General features: G+C 37.7%; 4 protein-coding genes across 11 annotated transcripts in view; 2 read left to right on the top strand and 2 right to left on the bottom strand.

The window, feature by feature from the left end:
* LOC126367305 (AP-1 complex subunit gamma-1) overlaps positions 1-7,142 on the bottom strand; it is a 38,986-nt gene extending 31,844 nt beyond the window's left edge. For 2 of the 6 annotated variants that reach the window (XM_050010760.1, XM_050010762.1), the window contains exons 1-3: positions 7,003-7,142; positions 4,603-4,664; positions 1,701-1,857 (exon numbers count right to left, since the gene is read on the bottom strand). In XM_050010760.1, coding sequence (XP_049866717.1) covers positions 1,701-1,857; positions 4,603-4,664; positions 7,003-7,061 — 278 coding nt within the window. In that variant the 5' untranslated portion in view covers positions 7,062-7,142. Of the gene's footprint in view, positions 1-1,700; positions 1,858-4,602; positions 4,665-6,101; positions 6,670-7,002 lie in introns of those variants that run through there. The other 4 variants (XM_050010761.1, XM_050010766.1, XM_050010764.1 and 1 more) reach the window with 3 other exon arrangements.
* A 121-nt stretch (positions 7,143-7,263) lies between these two features.
* LOC126367388 (ADP-ribosylation factor-related protein 1) lies at positions 7,264-11,893 on the bottom strand. The gene is made up of 5 exons (XM_050010893.1): positions 11,684-11,893; positions 11,432-11,602; positions 10,834-10,915; positions 10,398-10,569; positions 7,264-7,497 (listed from the first exon to the last, which is right to left on the bottom strand). Exons 1-5 carry the CDS (start codon positions 11,774-11,776, stop codon positions 7,404-7,406), a joined length of 612 nt encoding a protein of 203 aa, XP_049866850.1. The 5' UTR covers positions 11,777-11,893; the 3' UTR covers positions 7,264-7,403.
* Positions 11,894-12,380: 487 nt separating this feature from the next.
* Positions 12,381-15,164, top strand: LOC126367627 (uncharacterized). Its single transcript, XM_050011243.1, has one exon. It carries the CDS (start codon positions 12,381-12,383, stop codon positions 15,162-15,164), a length of 2,784 nt encoding a protein of 927 aa, XP_049867200.1.
* A 502-nt stretch (positions 15,165-15,666) lies between these two features.
* The window catches only part of LOC126367360 (23 kDa integral membrane protein-like), a 41,797-nt gene continuing 30,383 nt past the window's right edge, over positions 15,667-27,080 (top strand). The window contains exons 1-4 of one of the 3 annotated variants that reach the window (XM_050010856.1): positions 15,667-16,193; positions 16,765-16,953; positions 17,377-17,553; positions 17,815-18,033. In XM_050010856.1, coding sequence (XP_049866813.1) covers positions 16,134-16,193; positions 16,765-16,953; positions 17,377-17,553; positions 17,815-18,033 — 645 coding nt within the window. In that variant the 5' untranslated portion in view covers positions 15,667-16,133. Of the gene's footprint in view, positions 16,194-16,764; positions 16,954-17,376; positions 17,560-17,814; positions 18,034-27,080 lie in introns of all 3 variants that reach the window. The other 2 variants (XM_050010855.1, XM_050010857.1) reach the window with 2 other exon arrangements.

Raw genomic sequence — 27,080 nt, 5'->3', positions numbered from 1 at the left:
AGAAACTTATTTAAAAATCCAATAAATGTGTTGTCTTTGACGTGCCCTGACGCAAAATCTATACTTACATTATAAACAGGGAAAGTGTGTGTGTATCCGTTTGTTTTTCCGTGTTTCACGGCAAAACGGAGCGACGAATTGATTTGGTTTTTAGTGGATATAGTTGAGGAGATGGAGAGTGGCATAGATTTTTGTCTCTTTCTATTTTATGATCCAAATATGAATTCCAAAACAATTTCGACACACATTGGTTTAGGCATGTGCTGGGATTCGAACTTGCGACCTTGAAGTGAGAGGCAAGCGTTCTACCAACTGGGTTACCACGGCTCCAAAAAACACACAATTTAAAAATAACTACAAACGATCATTGATTTTACTTTTTCCTTAGAAAGGATTTTTACTCCGATTTTGAGTGTAACAAAGATACTTAAATGCAAATGACAGAAAATGTAAGCGACAAAATGTCGTCATAAGCAATATTATTTACCAGTTAGGCTGCGGTTTTGTCGCGGTTTGTTGCAACCTTCAAACACCGCGAATGCCTCGATAATGTTAATACCAGATTGTTCTCTTATCAGATATCCGTCGTATTATTGTGATTTATACTTAAAATAATGTGGTAAATGGAAAAAGCTAGACTAGGCTGTCAAATTGGATATTGGAACCTGCAATTACCCCCATATTAAAGTATTTCATAAGTGCGCCTGATTCGATTCAACCATACAGTTTTAACGCATGCGTTTTCAATCTGGAGCGGAATGGGAAGTCTTACTGAGCGTCGCTATTTACGACTTGCTACCAAAGAACCGACCACGAGTTCCTGATTTGCCAATATTGTGAACGGAATTGTGTATAGAACACCAAATTGGTACATCGCAAGTTGATATGGAGCTAATAAAGTAAATGAACCAAGTACCCACGCTTCACCGCGCTATCTGTTAGGCCAACATGATAGCTGGTGAGCCGTATCACCGCCTATAATGGTCGACCTCATCAACCTCATCAACTGTTGACCCTCAACTGTTGAGCTGTTGAACCTATGTTGATGAGGTCGGTATTTCACCTCACAACCCACACGATAGAAGAAGAAGATGGTCGACCCATCTATGTTAGTAAAAACTGCACTAAACTGCAGATAAATTAATAACTCATTATTATTATTATAAGGCTTGATGAGGTTGGTCATCTCACAACCCACACGAGAGAAGAATAACTCATTGGTGCTAGTCTGGTATCGAGGTTCGAACCGGCACTCCCCGTTTGAGAAGGAAGCCGGTGAACCACAGCTACTAATCATCATCACCAGCTCATTAACGTTCCCACTGCTGGGGCACGGGCTTTCCCTATGGATGGACAGGGAGATCGGGCCTTAAACCACCACGCGGGCCCAGTGCGGATTGGTGGGTATTAACGACTGCTAATGCAGCCGGCACCAACGGCTTAACGTGCCTTCCGAAGCACGGAGGAGCTCGAGATGAAAACTTTTTTTTGTGGTCACCCATCCTATGACCGGCCTTTGCGAAAGTTGCTTAACTTCAACAATCGCAGACCGAGCGCTTTACCGCTGCGCCACCGAGCTCCTGAGCTACTAATACTTTTGTTTTTTAAGAACATAGCAAGAAATTCTCCGTCAAATTCTGCTCCAGTGGACGCCCATCTCAGGGCTCATTCGGCGTAAATGTCAGCAGCAACCAACTCACCTCCAAACACTATCCTCTTCTCTGAAGGTGGAGCGTATATAGGCGCATTCCTTGTTGACGACACTGCGCTCTTCGGCGGCCGTCCGGGCGGCTCGGATCTGCCGGATCAGGTCCCGGAGACGGGTCGGCGTGGGCATCCGCACTGAAACCGGCGCAACTGTTACGGACGACACACACACACAGAAAGCGTTCATCAGTGCATTTGTATTGTGCTGGACTTAGAAACTAAGTTATTAAAAGTGTATAACACCACATAAAAAGCATGCACGCAAAAAGCTCGGTGAAGTGTGGGTACATAGCTCATCTTGCGATGGATGTACCTCTGAGTACCCCAATTGGGTTATAGTCGTGAGTTTATGTAACACCAGGTAATTTAAGGGCTTTTGGAATAAAGTAGAAAGAAGAGTTTACACGGAGCTCATAGAAGTGAAGGCATGTGTTCTAAAGAAGTCAAAGAATTATATTTAGAATTCGGTCATGTACTAGGTTCAAGATAAATTATTAAATTCTGATTACTAAATAAAGACAGATCTAAAACTAACGAAAAACGTTTTCTTTATTCTATTTAACTTATTTATGAATTTTAATCAAGAAAACGTAATAAAGTCCGACATTTTATCACGTTTTGCTTTTGCACAGTGTGCTTTTTCGTACAAATTCCATAGTAATTTCGTGTTTTGACGTTTAGTAAAAAGTAACTGATTTCACTAGTTGGAAACTAGCCTATTTGGATATAGATAGATGGAGGCAAAGAAGAAATTAAGAGCAGTAAGGGAATAACATGCTGTGTACAAGCAACATCCACTTGCTAGAGCAGTGGTTCCCAAAGTTGTCTGGGCCACAATCCCTCTAATATAAGTTTACATACTCGGGACCCACCTCTTAAGTAATTTAACCGTTATCAATATATGAATAAAGGACTTTTTTACCGGCCGTTGGCTCGGTAGGTTGGTGTCCACTCCATATTCGCTCGCTACCCATTGGTGGGCCGCGATTCATAGTTTGGGAAACACTGCTCTAGACTTTACCAAACATTATGTAGTATTATACGCTTTTTGAATGATATTGTTAGAACTTCTATGAAGCGTTGATAAATAGACATTAGTGTGATAGATTATTTATTAGTGTACACATAGGAAAGCACACCTAAAAAGGATAAAAACTCTATCAGCAATGCATCCATTGAAGTTACAACAATACCTGGTTAATTCGAAGTTAGAACTACTGCTAAAACAGTTAGACATTTGCCTGTTATAATAAATACGCAGAACGAAAATATTACGAAATTAAAAATAAAAACACTAACTGAATTCAATCACTGAACTGAACTTAAAACTGAATGCAAATAATACAATGTGAAACTGTTGCTTTTTAGTTACATTATCGCTAATATGACGTTTCCAACATGTTTGATATACTCAGTTAAATGATAAATTGTATCTACATACATAACATAAACAGCTTATGTATATGTCCCACTGCTGGGCACCGGCCTCTCCTCAATCAACCGGAGGGGGTATGGAGCATACTCCACCACCCTGCTCCACCGCGGGTTGGTGAAGGTGTTTTTATGGCTAATAATAGCCGGGACTAACGGCTTTATGTAATTGACCAAAGTATTTATCGTATCAAAACAATAACAATTGGTTTCATATCTTTTTCTTGCAGCTTCTTTTCCCTGGCTATACAAGTTCTGAGAAGAATTTTAGTTTTTTATAAAATCTCAATTTATTAAAGCTTTCACTCAAATAGTTATAAAAGCTGAATTCTGTTTAGTATCATTTTATAGCTTTATTAGTCATTAAACGAAAAGCTGTCTATAATAGTTGTTTATAATTTGTTAGTGACAACTTTAAAAATCAAGTATATAAAATAGTAAATAGTGACTCTAGATGCACACAAGACATAATAGCCAGAATTGCAATAGCCAAACAAGCATTTAACAGGAAAAAATATATTTTGAAAACCAAAAACATATCATTAAAAATAAGGAAACGCTTTATTAAATCATATATTTGGAGCATTGCACTCTATGGAAGTGAAACGTGGACTATGACACAGAGAGACAGAGAGAGGTTGGAAGCGTTTGAGATGTGGTGTTGGCGAAGGATGGAGGGTATAAGCTGGACTGAAATGGTGTCAAATGAAAAAGTGCTGGAAATAGTTGAAGAAAAGAGAACCATATTGAAGACTATAGAGAACCGGAGAGGAAATATGATTGGCCACCTGATACGACACGATTCATTTATAACAAACATTATAGAAGGAAAAATTGAAGGGAAGAGAGGAAGGGGTAGACCTAGGATAACATTTATGAAACAAATAAAAGAGAAGGTGCAGGTCGTGTCGTATCGGGAGGTGAAGGTTTTGGCGGGAAGAAGAGAGGAATGGCGGTTACTCCACCGACAAGAGCGCAGCTCTTAAATAGAGAGAGAGAGATAAAATAAGTAGAAGCTACATCACAAATGGCTAATTACATTATGCCTTAATGCAGTGAATATTTTCAAATAAATTTTTACTTACTGTTACTACCTACCTATTCAACTAATGGTGCTGATTCCAGTAACCAAAATCTAATTTTATTTTAAATTATACCTATCATTGTCTTATCCGCTGAATATTGCCAAATAACCTGACAGAATTAAGTTGACAACACATGTCAAATAGGTCCCATATCAGTGAGTTGGATGCCTATTTGATTCGCCCGGGTTATACATTCATTTCTTTTAAAATTAACAGCTGTGCATCATCCGTCCGTTTCTTTTCGGTGGATAAGAAAATGATGGGTATAACTTAAAATAAAATTAGGAGATGACTGCAGGAATCAAGGCCATTGGTTATATACCTATATTGTATGCATTATTTAATATTACCATCTAAATGTGACTTTTATGTTACTCACCTCTTTCTATGGCCTCATTTACCACTTGCTTTATTGTGGCAATATTGAACGCCGGGTTAAACCTGAAACAAATACATTGAATGAGTTTGTTTCCAAGATATTTACTAGATTTCGGTGATAAAAACAATTTAGATTAGCTACAGAGTTTACCCCATAAAGCAAGTAACTATTTCTATTGATTTCGCATGTTATGATGTCTTAATAATGTGTACATTTATAATATTGTTGACAATGACCACAATATCCAAATCAACAGGAACCTCTGGACCTCCTGATCTCGATGAGACCTCCTGTTAATCATACAGAGAGGGGAGAATATGGAGTATTGATGTTGACATATTGGGACAATCATAATCTATCTAAGGACAGGTTATTGTCACTTAATAGATAATACCTAATAAATGTATTGAGAACAAAGATGCATAAACTCTTTTTTCAGAATGCTATTTGATTCTTTAGATATCACCTTCAACATATCTTTATCTATCTATATCTGTATCTATATATTTATCTCTCTCTGACCCATCTCAATGTCAAAGGCATGCAAATTACAAGTTGCGAGCCACTGATCAGACTCGATAACAGATTTAATGTCATTGTGCTCAATTAGGATCCATTACTCAATTTATATTATCAATGTAACTAGCATACTGATAGCATTCTAGTTTTGACCTAGTATATCCATGTATACACAAGGCTGTAGGTGGCATAAATCTGTTCTTTACAGTATAGTAAAATATTATACATCAATGTTTACAGATGTCATTGCATGGACTTTCATTATAGATATTATTATATTATATATTAATCATACAGCACACAAAGACATGATTGCTGTATTGTGTACACAATTGAGAATGGCTATGGTTCATATGTATAAATGGTCACTCAACTAATCAGCTAATAGTTAAAACAGCACAACAAACATATTTATGTGGCTACATGTCCCACAAACAGGTATACAAGTATCCGTCAAACAATGACATGCTAACTCAGAATGTGGAGTACACTATGAGTTATATTGTGTTTCATTTCCTTTGCTTTATTTTAAATGAATAGGACAGAGGTAGCGCCTTGTTAGCTATAACAATAGGTACCCACACAACTATGTACAGCATCTACAATCCCCGCCTTCAGGTGATTCTTTGATACAATCAAATGAAAGAATCCAGGATTTACTCTTTATTTACATAATGATACACAAGTTTCCATTATAATGAATGTAAATAAATGACGTAGCTTCACTCTCATACTGAATAAGTAAGTATAATATTCTTTAGTTGCAAATATTGAATCATTGGGGATAGTAAACAGAAACAATGTTTGACAACTGATGACACCAAAACTGATATTTATAAAGAAATAAATCGGGTAGGTACTAAAACTACACTACAAGCCACATGTCATACGTCAATAACATGTATGTGTAAGCAAATTCTTGGATATATTGTAGAGGGGTCACCTATAACCTAATTTTAGGATAATATGGAGAAAATTACCCGGATTCGGAGCCGTTCATCCTGTTCGTTTGTGTATACTCTCAACCGTGCTATCTAACACAACCAGATCCTCAGCGCAGACGTCAGGCACCAGGCAACCGCTTTGATGGACACAGGTGCAACTTATGACAAGGGGGCGAAAACCACACAAATAAACACTTGATTCCAAAGTTACCACTTCAACACTCAACAATCATAACGAAACAAACTAAAGGAATAATTTACAAGTATTTAGTCAGGCTAAACTCATTTTATCTCGTGACAAACCATATAAATGCAAGAGAAATCGCATGCCACCTTTGACTAATTTCTGTCATATTTTCACCTCAAATTGAACTAAAACATGATACTTCTGGAATACATTGTTCACTGGTGTATCACAGAAAATAACTTCCAGTAGATTTTTTCACAGTTTTTCCAAAGAAATAACACGGCAGCCGCCAGCTGACATTTCCCTTTGCGTTACAAGAAATTCAACATGGCCGACATGACTCGCATGACGTTTGCTCATTTTAGAAACAAATCAATCCTTTATAATTGAAATCTCAGTTTATATGTAATCTATATAATTGTATAGCAATATTTATATACAAATTGTATTGTAATGAATATTATTTTATATTAAAGTTTGTTAAAATGAAGGCAAGAATATAAAGTATTTGTTATGACTCCCGAAAAGTGACAACTTGTTGGTAAATGAATTTCTGAACGGATGCGACGTGGAAAAGTTTGGAAAATAGATAAAAAAGCCTACATTATTTTTTATTACAAAATTGCGTACTCTACATAGGCACAAAATACATAATTTAATGCCTCTTGCTTCTTCTTTCGTGTTGAATACGATGCTATCACAAATATAAATTTTATACTTGCCGTAACCGTTTATTACGATTTCACCTACCTTCTATTTTGTTCCGGCGGCAGGACACTCCAATCCACTTCATACATCGGATATGCCATCTTGAGGGGCTCGAAATAAACAAACAGAAACTATAAACTTCGTTCTGAGCACATTTCACAATCATCCACAGACCACGACAGTGCAAACGGTACTGTTATCAAAATGCTTTATCAGGTGCAGGCAGGTACTCCTCAAATATCCAGCAATTACGTATCTCTTATCAAAGGTATCACTTATCACTAAAAAAAGGACAGCAACACAGACATTTCTAGTACGTTTTATTTTATTGATACAGTATGTACAAAACAATGAGCGAGTCACATCATTATCTTAATAGGAATACTCATTATTATTCATCGCTGTCGCCTGCGCCGCGTGAATACGCGCGTGCTAACTGGCGTCTATATGCTGTCTTCTTGGTTGCGCGCGGGCCGATCTATACTGTTCCGCTTTATGCAATCCACTAGCCACCGGATGCCTTCGTCCACACCATCACTGTAATTAAACAAACGTTAATGTTACTTAAAAGTCGGTTGACAATAGGTATATTTAATGTATTTTTTATGACACCACATCACATGTTCCTTATCTAAAGATGCCAAATAAACTTGTGTACAATCCTTCACAGAACACGTAAGTGTGACTGAACGTGAAATACAAAATACCTTTAACATGCAAGTGTTATTCGTATATTATTACGCGTTAAAAATACATGAAATATTTATTTTATCTTCTCCAAATATTTTAAAATTCCATTGGAATAATAATATGTTCCTCTATGTTTTTTATTTTAGGACTTGAGTGATTGATTGTACACCTTATCGTTGTTGACTTAAACACGTCTATAAATATGCAAGTTTACTGTTGAACAATTTTATGAACACTAACTGGCATGCACTTAATAGGGTAGGCACCTAAACAATGGCGTAATAAATATTATATTCATTGTTCACACATGCATAATTTTAGATGCATGCAGAATACAATGTAGATGAGAAAAGAGTAGCATGACAGACAAAGATCGGATAAAAATGACGACTTTTTGTATCAACAAAACATCGTAATGAATAATAAGGAATGGGGGGGGGATGAATCAGACCATGATTCTGAGTCGATATCAAGTGGAATGTCCTATCGGAAAAGACATAAAAATTATAGTGTTTTTTTTATTATTATTCTCAGTTCTATACTTTTGCGACGGAATACTCCAGATATCAACTCAGAATCATGGTCTGAATCATCCCCCTTAGTATTCGTTACGACGTCACTAACATCCTGTAGATTTTTTTGATTTTATATTATTTAGGGTTTTGCAGCCTACCAAGATCGAATGCACCGTTCGTTTTAAATACGTAAATAAATACGCTTACAACCATTATAAGTTGCGCCTGCTTCGTACATGCGTCTATAGAACTGAGAGCTCAGATTAGGTTGGCGATAAAGGTAATAAGCCTGAGGTAGCCTATACTTGGTTAGTCTAGTTGTAAGTTTTCGCTTTTTTTTTCTATTCTGTGGGTTGTGAAATCGTTATTATTGAGCCACCATAAGCCCCAGACATGGCTCATGTAACGACTACGTACTTACTACAGTAAGTAGTAGCGGGAACCAAGTTAACGTGCCTTCCGAAGCACGGAATCATCTTATTTTTCGGACAATCAGGTGATGTCAGACTATGTCCTAACCAAACTGCGGACAATTACGTGTCACCACCGGGAATTAGCCCAGAACCTCCGAATCCTGTGCCTAACGCTAAGCCACTAGACCACAAAGGTCGTTGTAATGAGATAATGAGACATCGCCAGAATTAATTTATGGAAGCGATGTAATAACTGAACAGCGTCTGTGGTATGGTGATTAGAGTGCTGGGCTCACGATCTGGAGGTCCGGGTTCGAATCCCGATGGGGAAATTGTCGAAATCAGGCTTAAATCACCTGATTGTCCGAAAAAGTGATGATTCTATGCTTCGGAAAGCAAGTTAAGCCTTTGGTCCGGGCTATTAGCTGTGAAAACACCTCCACCTACCCACGGTGGGGCAGCGTGGTGGAGTATGCTCCATACCCCCTCCGGTTGTTTGAGGAGAGGAGGCCCATTTGCTTGGACGATAAAAGTGCAGGTAAATTAATAGTCCATATGAATTCCATCGTTTCGCAACTGTTAACTTTAATTTAGTTAATATTCATGTTAGATTATTTATTTATTTACTTTTTTTTTAATTCTAAAGTTTTGCGACGATAAATTCCACTTGATATTAACTCAGAATTATGTCCTGAATCATCCCCCTCAGTATTCGTTTATATGTTCTGGGGGGTTAAAAGGCCACATTGAAGCAATTCGTCTAAGAAAGCAATATTGTAATTTGACATTTGCGCATATAAAAGTAAGTGTGCAATGCAAACAAGTGTCAAATAGCAATATTGCTTTCTTAGACGGATTGCTTAGATGTGGCTTTTTTTACCCCTCTGGTTGACCAATACTTTGCCTAAGTGATAGGTACGCGAAAGCACCGATGAGGGTGTTCAAAAATCAAAAAATAGAAAAAGAATTAAAATAAATACTTAATTAGAATGACCACAGGACAGTGATAGCTTAGTATAACTTAGTGGGACATATCAGGAAAACATGCTATCTGGCAGTTGTCATTTGAATAAAGTCATATTTAATGAGGTGTAAACTGGCCAAGCAGTCAATGCCATCTGAGGTTAGCCTGCCAGACCAGCACATTTTCCTGGTATATCCCTGCCACAGTAAGCTATCGCTGTCCTGCAGTTATTTCGATCAAGTTATATTTATAGCATTTTTTTTTTCTAATTTTTGATGAGGCTTTGAATACCCTGAGTGGTCACATAAATAACAAATGTTGTAAACAGTGATTGGCTAAGGTAGTGCCATTTGCCAGATTTGTCTTAATATGGATATGCCTCCCAAATCTTGAATCTTGAGACATAATATTATTCTTATTTTTATTATTAATTAAACATTTAATTTTAGTTTGTGAATTATTTTAATAATTTATATGTTATGTATGTGTGTTGTTTTTTTGTTTATAATGTTGTACATACATACATACATAAACTCACGCCTATTTCCCACTGGGGTAAGCAGAGACTATAGAATTCCATTTGCTTCGATCCTGACACACTATAATGTTGTATCATGCTTTTATTTATGTATTGTTGTCTTTACTGTTTGTTTGGATCAATAAACTTTGCTTGTAGGTCTATACTTATGATATCTCAAACATTTTACTTTTATTTAATACAAGAAGAAGACAATATTATAATGTAACACAATCTCGAAAATTTCGTCGTCATATCCATAATAACCACAACATTCAGGGCTACTGACCCCAAATGGCACTACCAATCTTGATCATTGGTTATAAAGTTAAAATTACCCTGTAAGAGCGGATGTCGCCATCAGCATGATGTCTCTGGCCCCGATGAGGTGTGCGTTCTGGTTAAATATGGGTTTGACAGTGTGCACGCCCATGCAGTCTGGAATGTCTTGTTTATTCGCCAGCACCAGTAGTGGGACTCCAGACAGGTGTTCCGATGCTATCATTCTGTCTGAAACATATTTTTGCAATATTATAAGTCATTTTTTGAAAAATGAACAATGTGCAGTGGAAATCAGTCTGCTATATGCCTTCCATGGGACTTAGACAGCTGGCGAGGACTTTGCCAACCCCTTGGGTAAAGAGACTTAATGCTAAATTTATATTATACAAAATATGTAAATTATTACTTCATAAAGGGGTGGTCAGCCACAACTTGCAGTCACTTTTAAAACAAATTAAAACAATACACATTTAAATACACATCTCTACTCACCAAAAGTCTCTTTTGATTCTGATACTCTTTCTCTGTCTGAAGAATCTACTATGTAGATCACTGCATGACATTCAGCATAGTACTGTAATAAGAATAAATCCATAATTAACAAGGGTCTCAATGCAAACAAGTTTTACAAATACAAATATACTTTATTGCATCAAAATAAAAGCAAATATTTACAAAAGACTCTTAACTAGACAATTGGCAGCCTTATCGTTTAAAGCAATTTCTTCCAGACAACCATAAGGCGAGGAAATAAAGTAAAAATTAAAAGACTAAGTACAATTTTCTAATAAATACATAAAATACCATTTTTACCAAAGTCTTTAATTAATACTACACTTAAAATTGTTTCATTTACAACTTTTACATTTTAATATTGGTGGTAAGAATGAGAAAGTATAGGTAACTGCTACAAAAAAATATATATGTTCTTTTCTTCTATCTTGCCAAATTGCTGAATCTACACTGTATAATAAACATTATCTCAACTTTAGGCTGTCCCACTAATTATTAAAAAGAGTTCTTTTAATATGGTCCAGTGCTCTTGCAAATTAATTTTGGAGGAAACAAAAAAGTATAAAAAAATATTTACTTTATCCCACAGCGACTGCAGCTCCTGCTGTCCACCTAGATCCCAAAAGTTGAGTCTGACTCCATCGACGTCTATTTTCCCTATGTTTAGTCCAACCGTTGTTGTTATTCTACTAGGGTTCATAGCCTTGTACTTCTTCGTAAATTTAGTCTTAGTAGCTTCCAGATACGTCTAAAAGCAAAAATATTATTTATAAACAAAGGCCACGTAGTAAACCTAAATTTTAATGTAAAAACACATCACAACTTTTACCGTTTTCCCAGCATTGTCCAGCCCTAAAATTAATACACAGTACTCGTCTTTCTGCACTACATATTTGTAAAAACCGTGTAGTAAAGTATACATGTTTAAGGCATTGTATAAAACTTTATTTTAGAGTAATAAAACATCAAACTGCTGTATTGTGATTGCCTTGTATTCTACTTGTATTGCACGAAAGAAACGTCAAATTAACTCGTCTGACTGACAAACTGACATACATGTCACCTCTTTGTGTCACCTCGACATTATTTTTTTTAATTTTGCTTTTCGTATTTTTTGACGGGATTTCACATATATTTTGATGACTTATTGTTATTGATCTTAAATATGTTTACTTTCTTTATTATGTATTAAGTGAGAGTATTATTACTATATTACTGTTTTTAAGAGGGTTCAAGCAAAATAATTGTTCTTGAACGACTCTGGGACATAGAACAATATTATACTGGCGACCATGAGAGACCATGGAGAGACCGCACGGTGGCGGAAGTTCTCTATGCACGGTGGTCTCGATCTTGAAAAATGGAGATTTGGTAATGAAACTTCTTGGTAAACAATATAATTATTATTTTGTGTAATAACTGTCAATTCATAAGGCGATTTTTTAGATTTCACATTGTGAAGCAAGGAATATACTACTCTGTAACCGAGTGTGAAGTGCATTATATTGTATCTAAACAATAAAAAAATGGGTCCTAAAAGGCCTTCTAAAGATATACAAGTTGAAATGGAAAGTACTGCTGTGGAAGGAGAAGAATTGGGTGACCTTCCGTACCGGAGTATTGGCATGTACATGCAATTGTTGGGCGAGACTCCACCTCCTACGGAATGGAACCTTTTTATTCTATTCGATGGACATGTGGTGTTTGAAACAAAATGGCACCACGAGGAAGAGCTGGAAATTGATAGTTTACCGCTAATAGATTTACTTGACCCTGCTTATCAATCTCTAGTGTTGGATAGGCCGCTGATATTCCTACTGCGGTCTCATGGAGGAAAATCTTCAAAAGATCCTGATCCTTTGACACACGTTGATAACCGTGCCGGAGCAGCTCTTGATTTATTGCCTTTGTTGATCGGCACGGACGAGGTCGTTTGTAAGCTACGGTTGCTGGCACCCACTGGCGAGGAAACAGGTCATAAAATCAAGGTTCGGGTCACAGCTACGGGACCTCGGCCAGATACTGGACTAATGCCACTAGTGATCACGATGATATCAGCACATTGTTTGCCTGTTACTAAAGACGGCACGGTTTATATTGCAGCACTGGGGCTAGACGGGTTACTGGAGCACGTTTCATTACAATTCAATATGTCCCTCAGCACTGTTACGGCGAAGAAAGCCCTGTGGGCTGCTGCTAGCACGGCCCCGCTCATGATTCGCACGGGCTATCCTGCTATGAGACTGGATAGATACATACCTCCAGATTTAGAACCACAGGATACAAATTTATGTAATTCAGTGTACTGGCATGCCGTAAGAAGAATATTTGTAGATCCCGATGTGCTCCGGCAGAGGCTAGCATCGCCCTTCCTTATTGAAATCGCCGGAGTTCCGAGATTTGGGAAGGTAGACGTTCGTGGACGTTATATGGGCCATATTGACGCAGGTGCCTTATTAGAACCGTTGCAGTTTTCACTTACAACATGCGGAAAATTAACCTTTTTTGCGGAAACTGAATATCCTGAACATATGGGGCCTTTGTTAGAACTTCCTCCCGCCAGTGCTAAAAGTAGCGCTCGACAGCCGCTTGTTTTAACAGACATTCATGGACACTATCCATATATTGTTGTCAAATTCGATATACCAGAGATATTGTCAGAAAAGAGAAAACTTGGAACACTGTTTGACGTTATGGGGTTTCCCGAACCCGACGTTCGCATGCCTTTAGAAGAGTTGTATATCGAGCCACCGCCAGAGGATCCTTCAGTTGATGTGAGAAAAATACGTGTTGAAGAGGGTGCTTTGGCAGTCCATAAAGAATTAAGTACCTTGGCGTGTAGAGGAGCAGTGTCGATGAACCAGGGCATAAAACGTACAGCAGCCAATAAACTACTGACTCGTGTGAGAACTATGTTGAAGCAGTTTCCGCCGGGCGAGTGCTCGTACCTAGAGTGGCAGGACACAGTGACGGCCCAGCACGCGGCGTGCCGGCGCGCCGTCACCGCCTCCTTCAGGCCGCAGCCGCCGCCCGAGAAACCCACCAACCCCTACGCTGCCCCGCGAGCAGAGGCCGCCGGCGACACCAGGGTCGCTACCAGGCATATCGAACATAATTTGCGAGTCGCTGAAAAACACCCGAGAATGCTACTTGCTAAAATATTAAAATGTTTAGAAGCTAGAAACGACGGTGAAGCAAAAACCTACTTGCTCAGAGCGTTGAAGTCTCAGTGTCTAAATAAATATTTGTTGTGGATGTACGGGGCGCTAGAATTTGATAAAGGAGAGGAGGCCTGTGATGCTGCTAAGGCTGCATTTCGCATCGCCGTGAAGGGTGTATACTCTAACGGCACAGCGGGAGCTATCGGCTGGGGCGCGGTGCATACAGTGTGCCACATCGATGAAGACTACTATCGTGCTTTTATAGCGATGAGGAGAGTGAGGAAATCGCACGAGCTGAAGAAAGAGTGGAAGTTGTATTATCAGCGTTGGGTCGAAACTAGTGGCCAAGAGGAAATTTATTGGAGGCCAAAAGTGATAAACCAACAGAATCCTCTCATTGTTGTTGCCGCATTTTTTCTTTGCTTACGTTGTTATAAATTCAGCGAAAAAATTTTACAGTGCTTGGAAAGGGGATGTGCTACCAGAGGATCTCGTTTTGATGTAAAAACGATACTCACGGAAGATATTTACTATTTGCGTGCCGCGTCACTTTTATTAAGACGTCAAACTTTAGAGGCTTTAGAAATGACCGAACAAGGAATAAGAAGGTTCGGGCCGTCCCCTATGATGTCGCAGATGCGAACTACTTGTTTGATGGCTGTCCGGGGCTGGGACGAAGATTGTGCGGTTGCATTGAGCGAGTCTGAGAGCGCCGGTTCCAAACTATGTCCACGAATACTGATGGAGGCGGCAATTAGAGGGATGAAGGTGGATCCTGAGGAGGCGCTGCAGAGAGCTGCGCGTGCTCACAAGATTGCTCCTTCAGGGTATACAGCTTTGGTGATTGCACGTATTTATGCTAGGAAGGGCGAGTTTAGTTTGGCGGAGCGCTGGGCGGCGGGGGCGGTGAAGATGGAGCCACTGTTAGCTGATGGGTGGGCGGTGCTGGCATTGCTGGCGATGGGCGACAGAAACGTAGACAAGGCACGCACCATGCTGCGCACGGCGCACCAAGCGGGCCCCATCAGCGAAGTCATAGAGAAACAACTCAAGAGAATCAAGAAAATAGTCAAAGTCGACTCTTTAGCGGACTCCATGCTCAAAAACTTATGTTTCTGTGAATATCTTTCCGGTGATGATTCTAAATGATCATAATTTATTTATATTTCATGTTAGTATTATTTATTTATTTCATACTATTTCTAGTGTAGCATCTGCTGCTGGTTAACCTGTTACGATATTTTAAATGTTATTAAAATTGAATTTACGATGATTTTCCGTTTATTCTATGCGTTCCAAAGAATGAAGCAACTTCAACGAATTGGATACGTTTATCCAATTCGTTGAAGTGGCTCATCGGGGTAACTATTAGATTCTGATAGTGCTTTTCTTATTTAAGGCTAATCCTATTTAACGCAAATTGTAGGAAAAAAAATAATTATAAGCAGATAGGTATACCTACTGTCCTTTTACATTCTTTATCGCATTATTTAAATCTCTAGGGCCTTGATACTTACGAATCTTTCACTTTAACATACTTTGAAGTGAAAGTACCGGAGAATGTTCGTGTAGCGATGAGGAAATTGGTACCAAGAGACTGACGACGTACACCTCAAAAATAGAAATGTCACAGAGTTATTATTAGGCCTAGAGTTACGCTTCCCAGAGTAACGTTACAGATAGGTAGTTACCGCGACTACCAGCAGAAAGTAGGTTAGATTACAACGCCAACACACTCGCCATCCATCGCGCTTATCGTTTGATAAACTGATAACGCCAACAACATAGCACATGAATCATTTTCTTGAAAACATTCTACCTACTTATCTTCAAAATCATCAAAAGTATAGACGCGCCTTTCTTGTTTTAAACAAATCGCCGAGATAGGTTCGCCGATAACCCGGCTGGATGATAAATGCTGAATGTTTAATTCGTGGTGTGACTAGTGAGTTTGTGCCCGTGAGTCGCTGGCTGCGCCTGCGTTGTGCGTTGCATCACTCGCGGGTTGGGTTGCCGAGCGCCGCGCGCGCGACGTACACAACACTGTGCGAACCGGGCTCTTTGTTTTGAGACGAGTTTCGAGCAAAATTCCTCACAATAACATGTGAAACAGCCACAATGGCCCTCTCAACTAATTGTTGGAAGTACCTCGTCCTTACCTTCAACGTCTTATTCGCAGTGAGTATTTATCACAAACTTTTCTTATAGTTTTTGTCAACACAAGTCTATACCCACTTTCTTTGCAAGAAGTTTCCCGTTACTTTACACGGCTCTAGATATTCGGTTGTCATAACAACATTGTTATTAAAACAGTAAGAATCAAAATATGTTCCTTTTATCTCAAGAATTAGTCACTTAATAGAACATTTCGTAGAAAACTAGTTAGATGAGATGATGACACACATTTAATTCATCAGTTAACCAGAATAGAAGGAGAGCATTGTACGCACGAATTAGCTGAACGAAGACAAATTAAATTAATCACGATTAACACAATCAAGGCGCCACCTGCAATGGTAAATCTACAAAGTTATTGTGCAGCGCTGTAGCGGCGCTAGGAGCGAACGATTTGCTGAAATGTAATGTCAAACTGCTTAATGTCAGATTAGTTCTGAAATTCGCCACCCGCAGAATAAAGTAATGTCGCCACGTAAATAGTAGAGATGTCGCTAGAGTTGACTGAGAAATCCGATGTGATTTTAATTTGGCCGGATTATAGTGATAAAGTGTTTCTGTGTTCTGTCAACAGATGTCAGCAGTGGTACTGTTTGGGCTGAGCGGGTTCCTGATATACAGACTGTTCATCTATCGTCATTTCCTCGGAGTGGGGGTACAGTACCCTGCTGTACTGCTGCTTATGATGGCAATTATCACATGCTCCGTTGCCTGGATTGGATGGAGGACCGCCAAGTCCATGCACCAGATACATGTTATAGTGGTAGGCAGCATTCTATACTTTTGGATTTTTTAAGAAGAAGGGATGTGTAGTCATAAGCTCTATATCAATCTATCCCGATTGGAGTAGTCAGCGGTAAAACACTAGCGGCGGCGGTAACTTACTTTAGAAAATACAAAATACTGTATTTGCCTTCACTGACCACAAACCCTGTATATTTTCTAGTTTATCTGCGTGTGGTATTCTGTAATAAATAAATATACTTACCACCAGCCCGGTGGTCGGATGACATTGTGAGGTACGCCGGAAAGCAATGGATGAGACTTGCACAGGACCGGAAAGGATGGCGTGAAAAAGAGGAGGCCTATACCCAGTAGTGGGTGGACACAGGCTGAGTAGATAGAATAGTTAGACCATATTATCAATGCCGCGTTTTTTACCAATTTTGTTCATTTCACCTTTCAGACCGGCGTCCTGATAGCGCTGGTGGTGGTGATAGAGTTCGCAGTGTTCGTGTGGGCTATGGTGGAGTGGGACAACATCGAGATTGACGTCAAGACCACAATGACGTCGTACTTCATGGAAACCAACGTCAATAAGCAGCCTAATTCTGCTGATGCTGTCAGATGGGACAGGCTGCATGTTAGAGTGAGTTTAGAAAGTTTTTTACGTTCCTGGGTGCTTAATGGAGTTTTTGATACTAAGACATCATCCCCTCTTGGGATCATGTTACTTTATAAAGTAACACTCAAAACTATGGTTTTAAATGGCCACCGGCGTGAACATAATGCTTTACCACCGGACCACGGAGGCCGTGGCAGACTCTGTATTTACTTGTATATTTAAAAAAAAAATACAAGCCTCCTAGAGTCACTATTAACCTATACCGCTATTATTCTCCAGTTCGAATGCTGCGGCGTGACCGGCCCGAGCGATTACAGCTCATCAGGCCACATGCCGTTCTCATGCTGCGGCCAGGGTCCATTGGACTCCCTGCACAAACCGTACACTGCTGACTGCGCCACGCTGTATCAGCGAGGCTGTGCTAACCAGCTGCATCAGTACGCTCGCCAACAGCTGCTATGGGTGGCCTTGACTGCCCTCGCTGCTTCCATGCTGCAGGTAAAACACATAATACTAGGTTCTTACCGCGCTAAATCAGGGATATGGGACTCTCGATATTTTAACGCTGTTGCAAGTGCCATAACACAAAAAAAATATAAAAAAAATATCGTTGAAATATCGAGAGAAAGATCTCATATAAAAACCCGGTGTTATGTATTTTAATTATGATATTCAACGCGTTAATCTCAAACACATATGTAATGCTGTCCTCACTGTTTCCACGTATCATATGTGTGAACGTGGGACATATCACTAACGTGGCCACACGTTACCTGTGTCTGTGTCACGTTGGGGACATGTCAAATAAAAAAAAATTAAAACCATGTACTTATAAAATATTTATACTGTCATAGGTACTATAAACAAATAGACGCACAAATTTAATATGATAGGTATACAGTATAAGTTCGTTCACTCAAATTAAGATGTTATGGTTGTTCAAATAAAGAGCTATATCGGTAGGACAATTTAGTTTATTTATTTATTTCTGAACAATTTTTACATTGTGTCGAAAATTATACAAAAAAAAAAAAAAATAACAATATATCCGTACTTACTTAATAAAATAATATGAACGAGAACAGTAAAAAAAAAATAATAATAAAAACAATTAAATAAAGTTAATAAAGTCACAAAAGCGTACTATGTGAATAAAATTTATGACAAAAATTATTACCTAATTTCATTATGGCTACATGATATCAACAGCACTGATTAAAAACTACAAGAAAATACGAAAAGTACGCGACTAAAAGTGCCTATAATTTAAAAGTTATAACAAGAAGACTTAAATCGCATGCATCGTTTATTTATCATTCAAATATTCATCAATGGTATAATAGCGCTTATTAAGCAAATCGTACATGTGCAATGTCGTCATTACGCCCATTGCGACTAAAAACGATCTTGACACGTCAACGCTTAGACCCGCTTTTTTTACAGAGATTGATACCTAATTTATTTGCCTATATACAGGGTCAATTATAAAATCCTACGATAGTAATTTCTAACACTTTAAATCATGCTATCCCGCCCATGGTAGTCTATCTCACCTGAATAGAAAAAAATATGTTACTGTTACTGTAAATTACTGGTGCGCTATTGGCGCTAAAGTAACAAAAAGATTCCCTTTGCCTATCCTACGGACGAAATAACGAAAAAAAGCAATAAAAATCTTAATTTAGCAAATGGCTTAAAAACCTTTTATTACTAGTTCCGCTGCCAGCCAATCACTTAATTGAGTCGTGTACTAGATTCAAGATAAATTATGAAATTCTGATTAAGTACTAAATAAAGACAGATCTAAAACTGACGAAAATATTTTTTTTCTATTTATAGTATTTTATGCAACAGTTGTATAAGAAGGGTCAAAAAATGCGAGTGGCGTGAGTTGCGATGTGAGCCTTGGCGAACATCGCAATAAGAGACGCCACGAGCATTTTTTGACCTAGTTATACAACGTTGCATACAATACTTTTTCTACGACGACGTAATTTTAAATGAAACAAAAATTATACAAAGAAAAATTTTATTTATAAAAATTATTTTCCAACGCGCGGGAAAATGGCGGCAAATGTATACTTTTTTTTTATAGTATATCTATGGCACCAAACAAAGTAAAGGTGCCAGTTTCCAGGTCAAAAAAAAAACAACAACAATGCTTTTTTGGCGACATTATAGTACAGTTACACTTTGTAAACAATGCTTTTATAGGCCATAGAGCGTACACTTTTTCAAAGAGTTTAATTATGTATGTACTTATATTAGACTTTTTGGTTATTTAAATGCCAGATTAAAGTAGAGGAGTAGAAAAACTTATTTATGAATCAAGAAAAAAGTAATAAACGACTTTTTATCACGTTTTTCTATTACGTCACAGGTGTTTTTTCATTCAAATTCCATAGTAATTTCGTGTTTTGTCGTTTAGTAAGAAGTACTAGTTGGATACTAGCCTATTCTTTTGGTGAACTTAAATCACTAGGAAGTTTGGTTTTTAGAATTTAATTTCTTAGGTACAGTACCTACTGTTCTATTACTTAAATAGTTACCTAATTCCCCTAAGCTAAGAATGCACAGACGAGACGCGCCAAAAAGCGTCTAATTAATTAGTATTTCCCATATATTTCCAATATAACGTGTCAACAAGGTAACCCCATGGCTCACGGCGACAGGCGACCTTTGCTTCGTTAACAATACATCATTAGACGAGCTGAATATTAATTGTCAACCTCGGCATAAATACGATGCGGCACCATATTTGACATTATTAATTAATTCATTAATATGATAATCTCGCCTCTATTGTAGGTACCTATTGTGTTTTTGCAGTAGGTTATAATTTATAAAAAATAAATATAAAAGATTTTGAATAATGAGGATGTATAGCAAAATAGTAAATACATACTCATATTAAGTAAGTAAATACTGGCGCGTGGTAGGCGTGCCAACAAAAAAAAAAGTTTTTTTTTCATAATGAGCAAATGGCTGATAGAAACATATTTTTGAGGTTCCAGTTGCCAGTACTCGATGGTATAAACCCGAATTAAGCATGTAAGGAGGTAGGTTATTCTCATTTAAGCTCTTCCGACTTTAGGTACCATTTAAAAGCATGAAAGGTTCTTTATAATGCAATTTGCCGGATTTCTACGAAAATAATTTTCCAAGTTCCGTCGGTTCTATTTTGGGCGCGAAACGATCGTTCATCGCTGAAAACATCGCTGTGGGTGATTGGACTCATTTGGCTGAAGTGTAAACATTACTACGTGGTCGCTGATTGCCAATATCTAGCGATGTAAAATGAGTTTAATGGCGAATCCTTTTAGGATAAATCCACATTTTAAACAGCCTATTTAGTTACTGTGATCCTGTGGTTGTGGTGTGGTTGAGGAGCTCGGTGGCGCAGCGGTAAACGCGCTCGGTCTGCGATTGTTGAAGTTAAGGAACTTTCGCAATGACCGGTCATAGGATGGGTGACCACAAAAAAAAGTTGTCATCTCGAGCTCCTCCGTGCTTCGGAAGGCACGTTAAGCCGTTGGTCCCGGCTGCATTAGCAGTCGTTAATAACCATCAATCCGCACTAGGCCCGCGTGATGGTTTAAGGCCCGTTCTCCCTATCCATCCATAGGGAAGGCTCGTGCCCCAGCAGTGGGGACGTTAATGGGCTGATGATGATCCTGTGATTGACTGGCTTGCTTCTCGTAAGCGCCGGTTCGAACCCAGACTTGATGATTTATTTTAAGTGCAGTTTTCACACTGCTGGCTCAATCATTATAGACGGCGATACGGCTCACCTATCACGTTAGTCTTACAGAAAGGTCGGTGAGGTGTGTGTACTTAGTTCATCTTGCGATGGAGCACATTCCACGTTGCTGCTCCAATGCAGGTTGTTAGAGGTGTTTGGACTAGTAGCACAACTCGGACACTTCATACAAAACACCTCGTTTTACACAAACAATACACATTTACTTTATCGTATACGCGTATTATGTGTGTGTGACGTCAGACACAATACTATGTCCGAGGGGGGTGAGGTAAACCTAGCTCAGCCGCTGGTGGGGAGCGGAGAGTTACCGTTCTAACGTAGTATTATTCCTTATTCTATGCTAGTGGCCCGAGTAAACGTAAAATTATATTTACCACGTCGCGGGCAGAGCGTCAAGTAAGAGAGTGTAAAATCATTTCAAATTGACACATGAATTTTCCCGTACATTTTTTCTCCATAAATTTTTCACACCTTTCTCTCCACTATAGACGACGATTTATCACACCTATTACGTTGGTCTAACAGAAAGCTCGGCGAGGTGTGGGTACTTTGGAATGTACCTCTGACTACCCCAATTGGCATATAGTCGTGAGCTTATGTTAAAACACATACCTACAATCTCAGTTACAATTACAGTATTCAGTATTGTCGTTAGGCACGTTAAGCCGTTGGTCCCGGTTACTACTTACTGATGTAAGTATGTAATCGTTGTTACATGAGCCATGTCACGGGCCTTTAGCGGCTCAGTAATAACCCTGACACCTGGGTTAATAAGGCTGGTATTCCAGCTCACAACCCACACGATAAGAAGATGTCGTCAGTATTCTACGAACTGTCATGAGCTGATTAACTGACCTTAAACAAATTCGCAAGAAATATTGAGCGAATAGTCGTAAGTAGTTGTAGAATCACAGTGACCTTCCCCGTGGTGGCGTGACCTGACCTTAGTGCGCCCCAGTTACCGTCGAGCTAGAAACCTGACTGTAACCTAGAATAGTGGACAATTGGCAGGTAAAACTAACATCTTTCTGAAAAGTACCGACGTGACTACTACTATAACATAACAAAACAAATACTTTATTTCACAAACAGGAAAAAACAAAATACACAATAAAAGAGAAATAGAATGAGTACAATAGGCGGCTTTATTGCTAACTAGTAATCTCTTCCAGGCAACCAACTACCAGGCTATTAACTTTTTTTGTTAAACAAAATATAAGTACTTAGGTCCATTGATAAATTCCTTTTAGGTAGGTAGCTATCTCTCTAAAGCTCAACCAGCTACTAAATAATATGCAGTCTCCACATAGACACTTCATTGTTCCGGCAATGGTTGCATAACGGCTAAAAACCGGTTACAGTTAGAAATAAAAAAAAAGTTCCAAACATCTGACAGCTGGTAGGTAATGCAAACAGAATACCGAGTTGCGCAATGAAGCGAGCGGCTCAGCTGAGCCCACGCACCATAATGGACGGAGAGATTCTACACTTCCACATTCAAATTCTTTGACACTTTTAGGGTTAAGACATAAAGACAGTTTTATCTGTGTACGGTCACGAGTAGTAATATGCATACACTTTGAAACCATGTCACATTAACTTTTTTGACAAATTAACACGTAAGTCTCATTAAATGTCACATATGAGAATGCGACAGGGTTCTAAAGTGGGTACATAAATCGTGTCGTGCAGAGTCCTGTTTGTCTTAAAACACGAATACCAAAATGGGTGCAAGTTTTTATATAACGTGTTTTGGCTATTACAATCCTACGCTATTTCACACGCCTAGACGATCGTAGGCGTCAATCAGTGAAAGTTATTGTTTATTTGTATTTCTAAGGCGCCCGCGCCGTTCAAGTGCTTGCTGCATTCTAAAATGGCGATAGATTTCTTTTGTGTGAAGTAATTTACGAGCCAGTAATACAATAAAGACGACCGTACATTTCAAGTGGGAATCAAGAAATTTAAATTGGCTTGATATTTGAATTACATTATGCATTATGTTGCTACCTATATTGCTTCTCTTTATTGTGATTAGAATAATAATGGATGTATCAGAATCAGAATAATTTATTCAATGTAATTATCATGGATAAACTAGTTGAAGGTGAATGTAACATTTTTGAATTTACGTCATTTCGCAAGGTGTTATGGCTGAAGAGAAGAAATGACAAGAAACTGCAACAGCAACACATCTTTTAAATCAATCGATGGAAGATATAATCGTTGCTGGGTGTAATAAAAAGGTTTAACATTTATACCATTGATAAAAGATGCATATTATGTCTGTTACTCATGAAATTAGAAGGTTAAACTTAAATCTGTACAGCGCCATCTTCAACTTGAACTTTATGGTTGTACGGCAACCGGTCGTCATAGAGTAGAGACAACCATTACTGCCAATGTCAAGCACAGGAACCACATTTATCCATAGAGAATGTCCATATAAGTGCGCCCAAAAGTATCACTATTTCCTGAAACAGGGACAACACAACACCACATCAGCGCCATCTATATTGATTTTGAGACACGTAATCTGGAAAGTCTCACATTGCACGATTGTAATAACTAGTGCTGTCACGCACATGCATTGTTTGAACTTATCGAGAAATGTTATCGATACTCGACACGCCAAAGTTTCTCAGAACGCGAGATAACCTATAAGTAATACCTAATAATAAGCGTGATTATAAAGAGAAAACATAATTGTCATTTAGGTAAGTATATTAGAAGATTTAGAGAGCACGACGCCTGCTTCCCAAAGGGGTAGGCAGAGGTGTATAATATACATAATATAATACAATATACCCACTCCTCGCCAGCTATATAAATAAACAGAATGCACTTACTAATTTTGTCCGCGCCCAAAGCAAATATTTCCGGCAAGTTTACTAGACGTTTCGGGCAAATTAATTCGCGTCACGACACCAAAAAATAAATCAAACTAAATGATCTGCCCTCCTAAATTAAATTACATCAAATCAATTTGCTGCGTTTTCCTTGTTGTTTGTTGTTTTTCCTTTAGTTGCATTATATTTGGAAGCATTTCAGCATTGTTATAAAACATTACTGTTTCTGGGACAGAATATAGGTAACCTATAATATGAGTAATGTAGTCAGTACCTAACTTGTTGAATTATTAATTGAAACCTAAAAAAAATAAAAAATAAGTGGTTCAATGTTGTCTTTGATTTTGAGCACTGCCCACTATATTATACATCATGTCATGTAATGTGCATTAAATAAAAAAATATACCTCTACCAAGTTGATATAAATTACGACGACGCAATTTATGTTTTAAAAAATGCACCCTTTTCCTTTCTTAAACTTTTATCGATACCAAAACCTTTGATGCACGTCCCATTTCTGCCATATTATTTACGGCACTTCAGCTTGAGTATTTGACCTAAAAACGAATGTCTCTCGTATGTAAACAGTGCGTTGTGTTCACGTATCAATAGTCCTTTGTATGCTTAAAATAGGTGGAGTTGATAAATCTTTATTATTCATTGTTTTCTTAATACAAACAAAATGAAACCTAAGCTTGTAACAAGTAGGTAGCAATATGTAATACTTACCTACACACCAGTTTTGGGTAAGTACCTACCATTAATTATCACTTCTTTATATTTTATTTAATTATGAATAGTGAATTTCCGTTTTACAAAATAATACTGGTTTCCTAGGGGCAATATTTTTTAAAAGCCTTTAAAAGCAAAAATAATAAGTTTCTTACTTTTTAAAATGCATTTATTTAATGGTACTTATGGATTTTTTCTTCGGTTTTAATAGTGGCCTGTATACAATTTTGTACGTAAAAAGTTTTTAAATCTTAACTATACCCCCCCCCCCCCCCCCCCGACTAGGCCACATCTTATGGCCATTTTAACCCCCCAGTAAGTAGGTAGGTGTTTATTTAAATATAGTTAAGATTTAAAAACTTTTTACGCACATCTATATGGCCATTTTAACCCCCCCTGGTTTTTTATTTCTTTCTGGTCGTAGAGCACCACACCTACTTTGCATGCTCCTGTCGGGGAAAATTTAACAAAAAAAAATGTTTCTGGCAAATCAAAAAAAAAGTCAAATCATATGGGGGCCTTTATTTTTTGGGGACAAAGTTCTCGTTATAGTTATTAATATTTTTTTCCTCGTGGTTTTATCTTAACAAAATTTGGAATTTCACCTTGAATGTAACATAATTACGAGTTGGTATTCGTGTAGGATTCGCGCGGATGTATCAAGACGTTTTCCGAGGTCGTTCGCATCGCATAGTGGCTTGTGAGGTCACGCGCACCTTACGTAATATTTAAATTGACATCATTCTATTGTTGTTATACATAAACTAACGTTTGTATAAATCTAGATTTAGATAAGAAAAACTTTATAATTCTACTTAATCTGATGCATAATTGCACACTACTACATTACCTACATGACTGTTGTTATATTAATAACAGGATATAAATTACGTTAGGTGTTGTTATTTTCCTGTTAGTATTTGTAAAATAATTTCTAGATTATTAAATTGTTCTAAACAGTTTATCAGAGAAGTCGAAAGAGATCACGCAAAAAGTTTTTAAACTTTTGCAAAACTTTTTGTTTAACTTTTTGTTTTTTCACGTAAAACCGAATAACAAAAGTTGTTCTCATCCTTAGGACTCGTTCTAACCAAAATATAATATTGAAACAATATTTATATTTAATAGTGTAACTAATGATGGGTATGCAGATAAGAAGGCCGCTTCCTAGAATGGTATAAAATTATTGGAAATGACCTCCGCTCTCCAAAATTTGCTCCCACATCAAACAAACGCGTGTGATTATACTCAAATCATATATAGAGTAAACTTCCGTTACTGTAATCTATCAATTGATATTTATAGCTAATAATTGATATTATAATAAAAAACAACTTTTAGCTAGAAGTGTTATTTTTCGTTAATAATAAGTACTAAGAAATATTTTTGAAACACTTAAAAACTTTTTACTTACTTAAATGAATTTTTCATACTGAACATACTGGCCGTTTATGTCAAAAAAAAATATGCAAAAGCCTTAAATCGAATTAAAAATAAAGCTCATTTTTATTTCTTTAATATTATACGGCTATTTCAGGAAATTTTTGAACGAATGTTGCCAGTGATAATGATTTATGAAAAGGTAATTCGAAAAGAGATCCTATAGATAGAGAACTGAATCGTAAACTTATTTCTAAACGCAAAAAACTTTCTGCGCAAATATGACATAATACCTACCTACTTGTGATACCTAATGAGTTATAGTTCTGATAAATGGACTTAAACATGTTAATCATATTATAATTTTAACACCAATGAACAATCGTTTTATGAACAGATAGGTATTTACTCGAATAATCGATACTGACTAGATATTCAAGTTTTTTTGACTCGGTCCCTGAATTAATAAATTAGACTTTCTAAATTGTATCGGGTTTTGGGTTAAATTTTCAGACTGTATGGCGTAAAATATTTGCTTCTCAGAAATGGAAAAAAACATTTTAATTTGCCTTGTAAAAAAATACGTTTTATTTTTGTATTGCGCGAGAAGGCAAAAGCGCTAATGGCCGTAAAGCCATTGTGTAACAAAAATATACCGAATTACATTTCTCCAATTTTTTTTATTAAATAATCGTTTTCATTTCGTGTGACCGTGAACAACAATTGAGCAAGTGCTGTTTAAATAGAGCGATAAAATGCCACAACGGTAGCAGGTACAAATTGAGAGCAATCTTGCACACTGTTCTGAAGTGTAATTTGC

The sequence above is a fragment of the Pectinophora gossypiella genome, chromosome 6 (assembly GCF_024362695.1).
Source record: "Pectinophora gossypiella chromosome 6, ilPecGoss1.1, whole genome shotgun sequence".
NCBI lineage: Eukaryota > Metazoa > Arthropoda > Insecta > Lepidoptera > Gelechiidae > Pectinophora > Pectinophora gossypiella.
Note: the sequence above shows the minus strand (reverse complement) of the source record. Positions and strands in the feature narration are given on the sequence as shown.

Bases quoted from the DNA above. Each gene is read 5' to 3' on its own strand.
- LOC126367388 (XM_050010893.1), bottom strand. From the start codon at position 11,776: ATGTATACTTTACTACACGGTTTTTACAAATATGTAGTGCAGAAAGAC. The intron at 11,603-11,683 runs GTAAAAGTTGTG...TTTTGCTTTTAG, and splicing joins TGGACAATGCTGGGAAAACG to ACGTATCTGGAAGCTACTAA. The intron at 10,916-11,431 runs GTAAATATTTTT...TTCTTATTACAG, and splicing joins TGCAGTCGCTGTGGGATAAA to TACTATGCTGAATGTCATGC.
- LOC126367627 (XM_050011243.1), top strand. From the start codon at position 12,381: ATGGGTCCTAAAAGGCCTTCTAAAGATATACAAGTTGAAATGGAAAGT.